The sequence below is a fragment of the Culex quinquefasciatus genome, chromosome 2 (assembly GCF_015732765.1).
Source record: "Culex quinquefasciatus strain JHB chromosome 2, VPISU_Cqui_1.0_pri_paternal, whole genome shotgun sequence".
Lineage (NCBI taxonomy): Eukaryota > Metazoa > Arthropoda > Insecta > Diptera > Culicidae > Culex > Culex quinquefasciatus.
Window position 1 is genome coordinate 11,626,424 of NC_051862.1, and position 12,053 is coordinate 11,638,476.

Sequence of the window (12,053 nt, forward strand, 5' to 3'; positions counted from 1 at the left end):
AAACGGCAATTAAAGTGATAAGGCTAGTACTAGTAATGGCCTAGGAGTATGGACAAACCAAAAAAGTTAGAATAGGTTAAGTAGTTTTGGTGTAATATGTAAAAGTTTCAAAAGGCCGGTTGGCACTGCCATAAATTCTAATATTTGAAGGTTAGGAAATAAGGTTTTGCAGGGGTTATATGGCAAAAATGTGGACATTTTATGTTTAAGGGGGTTGCTTGGACGATGCCTGAGATATGTACGTATAAAAATTGTGCTTTTTATCCATTTTTATCATCAAAAATTGCAATTTATGATAGAATATGCTATGGGGGTAAATTGGACATACCTGAAAGTCTACCTGTCAGGCAACAAAAAAGTAACTTTCATGGTTGGATGAGTTTTTAAAAGCGATTTAGATTAATTTAGAGGGATTTAACATGTCAAAACAATCAAAAAGGAATGTGAGCAATGAGAATTTTCACAAAACCCCTATTTTTTAATTTAGATAAATTTATTACAATATTCGAATTGATGAAAATCTGATTACTGTACATTTGGCGTTCAACAAGACTCTAATGTTGATTGCTTTTAATTAATTTCTTTGACATTTCTAATTTCTATGCTGGTTTACAATAATATTTAAATTTGAAGGACTACAGAATGTAAAATAAAAAAATGATATTTTCAGGCTAATAAATTCTATATAAAGATTGATTTATATAAACATAAACGATACCTTAATCACTAAAAACTATACTTCTGCCTTATCCAGAATCAATGTTTAAATCATTTCAGTATTAATGATTAAATTATGTATACTACACTGAACTATTTGTTATCTTCCTATTGAATTATAGTTCTATCACAAAATCATTATTTAAACCTTTGATGAAATATTGTGAGCAAAACAACACTACAAAATATAAAGCAATTACAAAACCAGGTTGAAGGATTAAAAACATGCTCAAAAAATCAAATGTTAAACTTATTCTTCAACATGTGTCCAAATAACCCCTCAAAAGGTGTTCATATTACCCCACAAGGTATGTCCATATTACCCCACAAGGCATGTCCAAATTACCCCAAAGGGGGGTTCATATTACCCCCACACAAAAATGTGGGGGTAATTTGGACACCTTTTAATTGTTGCGATAAAAATGGGGTTTTCATCAAAATTTATCGAAATAAATGACATTTTTCCATCAAATATGGTCTCTATTATCCTCTGGTGTCATCCACATTCCTTTAAAATATTAATACAGCCCGTGACAGTGCAATTTCCTTAGGGTGTCCAAATTACCCCACACTCCCCTATATACATCTAAGATTGGTTTGACTTTTTCTCAAAGCTTTTGCAGATTACTGTGAAAAATGGATTTTTTAAAACCTCAATATCTTTTTGCAACAGCCTCCAACACCCATACTTCCACATGTCAAATGACAGGGAATTTAATGAACTATAAACCTACGGAATTAACTTTTTGGCCAATGGCAGTTTTTCTCATAGATTAAAAAAAAAGGGTTTTCTATAACAAACTTTTTACAGCGTTAGCTTTTGCCCTGTAGCCCAAGAAGACGGCACTTTTTGGGCAAAATTTTGATATACTCGGATTCCTCGGGAAATTTTTAGAAAATCTGAAACATTCGAATCGTAAATTTGACAGGAGGTTGAATAAATTGAGTGAAAGGAGGTTAAAGACGCCAAACTACCGCGGTGTAAAAATCTGCACGTTGAACTGAAATTCCGCGTTGATTTGGCTGTCAAGATGGTTTGCTTTCAATTTTTTTTTTTTTTCAAAAAGCCAGCTGAAAACTCAAGTGGCCATTCTTCTGCGATCATATCAGCGCGCGTGAACTTTAATTATTGACGCCCGCAATATTACAAGATATTCATCAATGTTACATATTTATTCAAGTTTTCGTGAAATTCTATGTTTGCTGTCAAATCAAATTGTTTTTTTTTCTAGTATTTCTAGGGGCACTATAATTTTTTTTTTCAAGAAAACAGATCAATGATATTTTGAAACCCTTAAAACAGGGGTGCCCAACCTTTTGGCCCTCCGGGCCAGATATGATTTTTCTGAAACAGTGGCGGGCTGGAACTAATGTTTAATATTTTTTCATTAAATTTATTTTATTAGGTTGTTTCAAGTAAACAAATAAATAAACAAGTGTTGCAAATATGATTTATATATCTTGATTTCAAAAAAGAAAAACAAAGATAACATTCACAGATGTGTTTTTTGATTTATTTTTAATTTGTTTTGGTTTAAATTATATTGTAATTATTTTTGTCAATTGAAGTTAAGTACCCTGATATCATTAACTAAAAAAACGTTTAAATTGCAAGCTTTTTTAAAGTTTGAAAAATTAACGAGGCAAGATAAAATTTATTGAAAAGAAATTTGGACTCAAATCTTTTGTCCCCCCCCCCCCTTTCAAAATTGGCCCGAAAAATCAGGGGGCAAAAAAATATGTTTTCAAAAAACTTCAATATTTTTATGAAAATTTAAGTGCAATTAGTTATAATCAATTTAAAATGAATTCTCCTGTGTTTAGAACCATTTTTAGCATGTTTGGGTTGATTTAAAAATCTTTTGAATTTTGAAAAAAAATCGATGTTTTTTTTTGCTTAAATTTTTATTTTCGTCAAATTTTACATTTTTTGAAAACTTTTATTGCAAAACAACTGAACTAGTGTAAACTACATTTTAAAACACTTTTTCCATGCAAATGTTGAAACTATGGCATGTTATTTTAATATTTATTTATTTTTGCCCACCCCCCCCCCTCGACTCCGGCCAGAGCCAAGGGACAAAAACTTTTAAAAATATTTGCATCGGCCTAATTTCTTGACTTATTTAAGACATTTTTTATATGATTAATTTGCCATTTAAAGCTTTTTTCAACCAAAACCTTGTCACAGAAAGTTGGTCTGAAAAAATACATTATTTTTGCTCATTCGTTTATGAAAAATCTATTTTAATCAAAATCCTCAAAAAAGTTATAATTTAATTAGAAGTGAAAACAGTAAAAACTTAAAAAAAATTAGTATTTCTTTGGAATCTTTTAGCAAAGATGATAAGAATTATCCAAAAAAAAAATTTGCCACCCTAGTGCCCCTGTGTGTTTTGCAGCTAGTCTGAGAAAAAGAAAATAATGACAATCGAGTGAGAGAAAAATCAGTTTACAGAACGGTGCAAAATGAATACACCATTGAAAAAAAAAAATAACATTTAAACCAAAACGCAATCAAAAAGTTAAAGAGAACGAAACATGGGACGAATAAGGCTCCTATACGGAGAAAAAAGAGTTCCCAAAATCGTGAACAAGCGTTCATGAAAATCGAAACCACGAACAAAGAGTTCAAATCCCATGGCACGTTTTTAGAAATCGATTTTGGGAACTCTTTTTTTGGGAAATTTTTTTTTTCGCTAAACATTTTTTTTGCGGGACAGTTTATTGGAATTTTACATAAAATCAAAAAAAAAAATTTTGCCCCCTGATTTTCCGGGTTGATTATAAAGAGGAGAGGGCGACACAAACTTAAATATGTGCCTTAAAACAATTACATTAATTTTGATTGATTTTTCTAGAGTACCGTCATCTGGGGCGAATTGGGACAACAGTTTGAATAGAGACAGCACGTTTCAGAGCAGTTGAAAGTTTCATATTTGGAAATGGATGTACACATTTCGTTGCTCTGAGTCTGGTCTATCAGAAACCACACAAAAATATCAAAATATTAGGCTGCAACATTGCTAAAACAGCTGTCCCAATTCGCCCCATGTGGCCCGATTCACCCCAGATGACGGTACCTTTTTCCCAAGTTTTCACCTACAGCGTTACGAAAATGGAATTCAAAAATGTTTTATTTGCGAATTTTTAGGAACATTCTTCGATGGTTGAATAATTTTCACTTCAGTTCTAAAATGTCATATTGTGTGTCAAATATAAAGAGAATATTAAAGGTTAGAAAAATTTATTTTATGATGTGTTTTGTTGATTTTGCATAGATCAAATGACAATTTAATGTTATGAAACGTCCAGCAATTGTTGTGCACTTTAATTTATTAATCAGAGAAATCCACACCTCATATAATTTCAATCAGCTTGAAAGAATTAGGCAATTATTTATGTAAAATAATGATCATAATTAAGATATAAGACAGGTACACGGTGCTGAACTCTCTGGGGAGGTCTCCCCAGTGCAGTACCCGTATCAAGTTCTTCGATTTGTCACACCAACAGTAACCGGTAGTTATGGCGCGTGGCCAATCCACCAGAATGACGCGAGCTTGAGACTCGTCGAGGTGAGACTTTTTTTCAATCAACAAGCTTGGATCAAGTTTGATCTGCTGCTGATAAGCAATTGAGCTGGCCATTTAGATCACATTGTACACGATCTGGTGATGGCTGAAAACTCACAGCAGGAGTTGGGAGAAACCTGTTACATTAGGAGCAACATAATAAATTATAAAACGTGAGGAATTGAATTTACATTAAGACGGTTTAATTAACATGAACCAAGCTAAATGTCCAGGTAGAGTTAATTTGTTTAGAATAAATTCCAAGGAGTTTATTTTTTAACTAAATGATTTTTGAACATATTCGAATCAAAAGTTTTGCAACACTAAAGTAGCAACGTATTTTATGCGGATGTTTAGAAAATTGACCAATTTACAACCTAATGGGACAGACAGGTGATCACATTAACATCAAAAGTGATTCCTTTCGGCAAACACAATGGACCCGATCATTCTCAGCCAAACTTTGTTGTTAAACGTTTGAATCCTCCCGCGCTGCCAACCACAATTCGGTCTCGTTTTCTCTTATCTGAACAAATTTGCATCTTCCTTCGATCGAGTCCGATAAAATTGCTCCACACCCACCGATTTCGTGCATATTTTAAGCAACGTCCAGTATTTGGCACCCGAAAATCAGTTTGGTTAAGGTTTGGTATAATGCCAAATTGATACACACACTTTCCACCACGTCGTTAGTTTTGTTAGCTTATTTTCAATCGGCTTCATTAAAGTCTTTTTTGGACGACCTTTCCGGAGTCGAAGAGTTGAGAGTTTAGCAGAAATGAAAAATTGAAACAGTTCACCACTGGAATATAAATTTAATTTCGACAATTTGACTAATCCACCTTTAAAGATATTTGAAATTCTTTGAAATGATTTATTTCAAAAATGGAGTTTTTTTTTAAAACACCCCAAAAACCAAAACTGAAAATTTGGTTTATTGGACCTTTAAAAAAAAACTCCAGAAGCGTCTTCAACGATTTGTTTGAAATCATTTGAAATTGTTTTACAAAATATTGTTAAACAACTTTCATCGATATTATTTTCTTAACGTTTTCAGAAAAAAAGACACCTTTTTTTAACACGTTGTTTCTCTTTCGCTCTTTTTCGACCGCCCTGGGAATTCGCACCGGGTGCCGTGGCGCGGTCACAAACAATGACACGTCCCGCAGAAAAGACATTCCCGCCACGATCTGGACACCGCCAGAAGCCGCTAATGGTATTGTAATTTAAATCAAATGATTGTTTATGAGTGGTTGAATTCGCGTGGCTCCAGCAGGGGTGCGCTCGTAAATTTTAATCAGCTCGTAAGTTCGGTTGTAAATACCGGAACGTGCAAGTGATTTTGGTGTTGGCCACCGACGAAAAAAAAAGTCAATCTTGGGAGTTTTATTGTTGCTGCACATGCACACCCCCCGAACAAGATTATTATTATTTTACGCGGTAACAAAAGAACGGCGATGATTAAAATCATATTTTGCGTAAAGTGGGTCTCAAAGTGCCAAAAAGAAGAGTTGAAATGCATTTTTCAAACCGGTGTAAATTATGGAGCAGGATGCCTTTTTGAGGGAAACGTGGGAAAGTCAACAATGAAAAGAATAGTGTGTGTTTTATTATGGCAAGCAAATAATCGTATTTTGAGCTGACATTGTATTTCCTTCTTGAGCGTGGATAGTTTTTTGAAGTTCGTGAAGCGTAAGTCATCTTTAAATGTTTATAATAACTATTGAACAAAATTCAGATATTTTGAAGTTATTTGAAAAACGTTACTTAATCCACCCTTAGTGGTTGGCGCCTTCCTCACATTTAAAGGGTGCTATCCAAAATCCAAAAAGTGCGTGAATAACATTTTAGTGCTTATAACTTTTGATAGGGTTGTCAGATCTGCAATGTTTTGGACGCGTTAGAAAGGTCTTTTGAATACCTAACCAACGATAGGTCGCATGAGAGATCCGACAACGTTGTCATCAAAATATCTGAGATCCGGCCTCCAAAAAGTGTTTAAAAAACACTTAAGTGATTATAACTTTTGATAGGGTTGTCAGATCTTCAATGTCTTGGACGCGTTGGAAAGGTCTTTTAGAAACCTTTCTGAAAATCTATAGCATGACGGGTTTTCTTGCAAAAACCACCCTTTTTACAATCTTCCGGACTTTTGTTAAAATCGTTTTTTTAGCATAACTTTTGAAGTACTTAACTTAACTGCATAATTTTTAATAGCGACTTATGGGACCCAAAGACGGATCGAATGATGCCAAAACGGACAAAATCGGTTCAGCCAATGTCGAGATAATCGAGTGACAATTTTTTGATCAACATCCCACCAGACACACAGACATTTGCTCAGAATTTGATTCTGAGTAGATAGGTAATACCTATTAGGTATACATGAAGGTGGGTCTAGGAGGTCTAATTGGGAAGTTCATTTTTCGAGTGATTTTATAGCCTTTTCTCAGTAATGTGAGGAAGGCAAAAACTTCAAAAATTGTAGAATTGATAATTATTTAATCAACGAGTTTAAAAGTTCAGCTACTTTGAAAGCACACAAGATGTATAAAATTACTATCACAAATAAAAAAGACTGCAAAAACGTTGAAAAATGTATAAACGCTGCAAACACAATTGTATTGTATAGTATTCTGCCAGTACATTTTCATTTATTTCTCGAAAAAAAATTATTTTCGTGTGCAACAAAAACAATAATTGCAGTTATTTTCAAACTAGAGCAAAAGTGTTGATCAAATATTTTCTGATGATTTTTTGTTTTTATTTTGTTTTTTTTTTGAAAAAAGTAAAACAAAAAATACATATATTTTCTTTTCAATCCAAAATGTTTAAATTTGACAACACTTTTTGTCGATTTAAATTTTTCGTTTGATTATCTATCCAAGAAAACCATTCTGTTCTTATTTTCATTTAAGATTTTGTCTGGAAACCAGAGGGTATAAAATGTGTTGCCAAACCCTGACCCTTAGTGCTATCGATTGTTTATTTTTCTCTTTTCCAGCAAATGAGATAAATGTTGGACCAATTATTGATAAAAAGATCAAAGCTTGAAAAATATTGTGGTTTGGTTGAGCGTTTTAGCAGAATGCATTACTGTGAATACAAAGAGACGAGTTGTTCCTTTTAATTCCGCTATATATTTTTTAATATCTTGACAGATACGTATTTCGTCTACTACTTGCAGACTTCATCAGTGTTCTGTTCTCGACTTGAACAGAACAGAGAACAGAACACTGATGAAGTCTGCAAGTAGTAGACGAAATACGTATCTGTCAAGATATTAAAAAATATATAGCGGAATTAAAAGGATTAGCTTTTTAGGATACATATTGTATCTTTTGTTATACAATGAATAGAGCAAAAAAACTGTTTCTAATTGTTATTTTAATGAAGATAACTATTATTTGAAGCTATTCAAAAATAATTTGTATTGAAAAAGAATTATCGAATCGATTTGGTGTCTTCGGCAAAATTGTAGGACAATTCGATAAAAATGGTTCACAGAAAGGAATATAACTCTCTAGTCCCAAATTTGTTTTTCGAAAATTTTATTTTTTCCCGTGACCTCCTAATTTTCAGCAACTTTTGTTCTACGAAAAACTTTACGTCTTTTGTTTTATTCTTTTCTTGTTTTATTCTTAATATTTTGATTTGCATCTATCTTGTAAGGTTTATGTTTGTTTTTAGTAGTATTCTTTGCGTGTTTTTCACATGTTTCGCTTTATAAGAGCACCATGACCATTTAAATTGTAAAAAAATGCGTAGAGACATAGTCTGTGAATCTGCCAAAATTACTGCATACTTATGTTTACTTAATATAAATACAGGAAATGTTAGTAAAATATATTTTACAGCCAAAGTTAAAACTGTCTTTTTTGAAAACATTGACAAATTCACATAAAACAAGTCAAACTTCCAACCCTAAAACTTTCTAAAATTTTAAGAGGTTTTCTCTCAAAGCTTTCTACAGATCAAAAATTGGTTGAAACATTGTTTTTTTTTTTCGATGTGTAGAGGCGGAGTTTAGGAGGGATAACCAATTTTTGAACTATTATTTTCACAAAAATTCGATTTTGATAAAGTTTACCTTCTTCGTTTTTTTGGGTTTTTTTTAGTGGACAAAAAGTAGCAAATCTTGAGTTACAACGTTTGATGGACGTTTTGATTTTCACCAAGTTATGTTTTTTTTATAAAGTACCGATATTTCCCACTAGAAAAATAAATAAATCATTGCAGAACAGTAAACAAAACAGTGCGAAATTGACTTTGAAATAACAAAGAATTTTTTTGAATTTAAGATAAAATGCACTGCTTTTGAATTACAGCCATTTTCAAGAGAAAATTTCTGAAAATAAAAATTATACAAAAAATATGGTGCAAACAAATACATTTCAAAAGCTGAAAAATTCTCTTCAACTTCTTTTTTCTAGCTTAGAAACTGTTGATCGGATTTTTAATGTTAAAAAGTTAAACTCGTGTAAAATTTTCCTAACCATATAGAAATGTTTGGCGTTTCTTTTTCAATTTGAAATATAAATTTTCAAAGGGATTAGAAAATTTTACACGAGTTTCTCAATTCAACAAAAATCTAATAAATAGTTTCCAAGATTCGATTGAAAATGGAGGCCGAATGGGCAGCACTTGGGTACTTTTCAAAAATCATTATGAAATAAAAATCACAATTTAGCATCACACGTCCGTCATACTCTATAGCACAAAAGTTGTCATTTTTTGTGCACTAAAACATATAAAAATGGAAACAAAAATCGAAGGAGGACAACTTCTGAATTGGAGACTTGGAAGTAGAAAACAATCATGCTAACATGGCATATTCGGACCCATGAAATCGAAAGACAAAGATTCATCTAAATAATGAAAACTATGAAAAGTCACGATAACGTAGAAAATTGTTACTACAAAACTTAGTGAAGAAGGCAAAAACTACTAAACACGCTCCCTATATAAAGCTTCATATTCTGTCAAAATGTGGGGTTGTGTTCTACTGTAAGCCTACTCGCCGGGCGTAATGTTTTGGCTCAAATGCCTGCATATCATTGATTGCGCCTGATGAGTATGCAACAAGCAGAACAGACAAATGCACAATGTGATTTCATGATTTGATTTAGCTTGCAAAACAAATGAAACAAGAATATCAAAATGGCCCCATATGTCGGTAACCCGCGCCTGCTTCCTCAAAATTCCAGGAAAAACGTTTCACTGCGCCTTTTGATTTACGGTTTCAAAGCTGCACAAAACTTCAAATCCTGGCGCCAGTTTGGGGGCTGCATTTATTTTTGTATTATTATATTCAAATTTCTAACTGGAAAGATCCACCCTGCATGCTAATTGATCTTTGCTATTAGTCTCATTTTCAAATTCCTGCTATTTAAGGTAGGTGGGCAAACCAAATTTAATTACCATATAATGGTTGTTCACTTCGACGGTGTGCCATATGGTTGCGGGTCGTCGCCACCTGGACGGAATATTGAATCTACGCGCAATATTAATTCATCCGATTGTTTCTTAGATTTCTGCGCGCCCTTGTCTGCCACGCCGCAGACAACAAAGTTAGACGAATAAATTAGCTACATGGTGGCTTTTCAACCTTTTCAACGGAATTCGTTGAATAAAACTCAATTTTGGATTGTGTATAATTTTTATTCAATAATTTATTTCAAATAGTTTTGAAGTTTTGATTACACAGTACTTTGATAAACAGCCAATAATTGATCCACATTTTCCCTCCAACCGTCCTAACTCATGAAATCGATAACTTCCTCCAGCTCTCTTATCCTGGCTTGTTGGTGTGCCCACTTGGCCTCCGCCGACTTTACGTCGTTCAAGCCCCACTTGTCATGTGTGACCCTTTGCTGGCAGAGCTCGTTGGACTCCACCGCAGGCCTCCTTCCTGCGCTACGATCCGATCGTGGATGCTTCCTCCTGGCGGGACAAATTTTCCCACCAGGTGGAAACGGTGGCTCGCTCATGTACTTCTTCAGGCAGCCCTGATGGTAGATGTGGCCGCAAAACATTCGAATCAGGAAGCGATCATCCTCGTCGGAAATTTCTGCTTCCACTAAGGTCGAGGGAAGAGACAATTCTTCGCAGATTGGACAACGGTCGGTGGGTAGTCCCTTCAGGGCCTCAATGATAAATCGTAACGTGCGTTCGAGACTTGGCTTCGGTTGAAATTCCTGGTCAGTTTTGAGCTTTCTCAAAGGCGCCTCTACGCATTGCCTAGCAATTTCCTTCGACTGGCCGTTGACGAATCGAATCAGGGCTTGGGGCAGGTTACAATCGCAGTCTTCCCATTGAATCCGTTGAACCGGGTACTCTTCAGGTACGTGAAACTTGGCCCCAAAATGGTACGGACCTCCTCGCGCCATCAAACTTACGCTTGAAGTCTTCTGGCGTAATTTGAGCTCTCCTCCCGTACCTTCAAGAAGCTTCTTAACTCCAAATATCTCCTGCGTGACAATACAAAGTGGATTCTCCCTCAAATAACCGTCAACAAATTTAAGCATCGACATGACCTGAGGTTTGCCCACAAACCCCGCGCCCTTTTCGTCACAAATTTTCGTGAAGCGTTCCAGAAAGGTAAGTGACATCGTTTTGCTTTTGAATTCCACCAGCAACTTGTTGCGAGGATATTCCGACGGAAACCGAATACAAGCGGTCAGCTGGCGTGACTCGGTTTGGTACAGGTCCACCCGAATCTGTCGGAGAGAATTCGCAAGTTAAATATAAATAGAAAACTTTTTGATAAACAACTCACCAGCGAGCTCATGCAGGTGATCAATTTAGATCCGGGAATTACGTTGCAACACAGGCGGGACACTTCGAGGACTTCGTCCTCTATGAGACCCATCTCCTTTGGCAATATTTTTGTCAAATAAGCCGGACGAGACCCCGGAAAATCTGAATCTCAAAGAATCAAAACAAAATTATTATCACATAATTCAAAACAAACACCCGTCACTGAAACTTTTAAGATTTGAAACATCGTGAAATATTTCAAAGAATGATGCTTGCACGAAGGGAAAAATATTGACAAAAATGCATTGTTATTTTCATCTTAAATATGTAATAGAAAAAGGTTAAATGTACAAATGTTAAAATGTTTAACATGTTAAAATGTTAAAATGTTAAAATGTTAAAATGTTAAAATGTTAAAATGTTAAAATGTTAAAATGTTAAAATGTTAAAATGTTAAAATGTTAAAATGTTAAAATGTTAAAATGTTAAAATGTTAAAATGTTAAAATGTTAAAATGTTAAAATGTTAAAATGTTAAAATGTTAAAATGTTAAAATGTTAAAATGTTAAAATGTTAAAATGTTAAAATGTTAAAATGTTAAAATGTTAAAATGTTAAAATGTTAAAATGTTAAAATGTTAAAATGTTAAAATGTTAAAATGTTAAAATGTTAAAATGTTAAAATGTTAAAATGTTAAAATGTTAAAATGTTAAAATGTTAAAATGTTAAAATGTTAAAATGTTAAAATGTTAAAATGTTAAAATGTTAAAATGTTAAAATGTTAAAATGTTAAAATGTTAAAATGTTAAAATGTTAAAATGTTAAAATGTTAAAATGTTAAAATGTTAAAATGTTAAAATGTTAAAATGTTAAAATGTTAAAATGTTAAAATGTTAAAATGTTAAAATGTTAAAATGTTAAAATGTTAAAATGTTAAAATGTTAAAATGTTAAAATGTTAAAATGTTAAAATGTTAAAATGTTAAAATGTTAAAATGTTAAA

The 12,053-nt window shown here is 33.3% G+C and overlaps 1 protein-coding gene across 1 annotated transcript; it reads right to left on the minus strand.

Moving 5' to 3' along the window:
* Positions 1–9,939: 9,939 nt before the first annotated feature.
* Positions 9,940–11,254, minus strand: LOC6045581. Its single transcript, XM_001862886.2, has 2 exons — positions 11,071–11,254; positions 9,940–11,011 (listed from the first exon to the last, which is right to left on the minus strand). The coding sequence occupies exons 1-2, from the start codon at positions 11,161–11,163 to the stop codon at positions 10,049–10,051; spliced, it is 1,056 nt and encodes a 351-aa protein (XP_001862921.2). The 5' UTR covers positions 11,164–11,254; the 3' UTR covers positions 9,940–10,048.
* Between the last annotated feature and the right edge of the window lie 799 nt (positions 11,255–12,053).

Bases quoted from the DNA above. Each gene is read 5' to 3' on its own strand.
- LOC6045581 (XM_001862886.2), bottom strand. From the start codon at position 11,163: ATGGGTCTCATAGAGGACGAAGTCCTCGAAGTGTCCCGCCTGTGTTGC. The intron at 11,012-11,070 runs GTGAGTTGTTTA...TCTCTCCGACAG, and splicing joins TCACCTGCATGAGCTCGCTG to ATTCGGGTGGACCTGTACCA.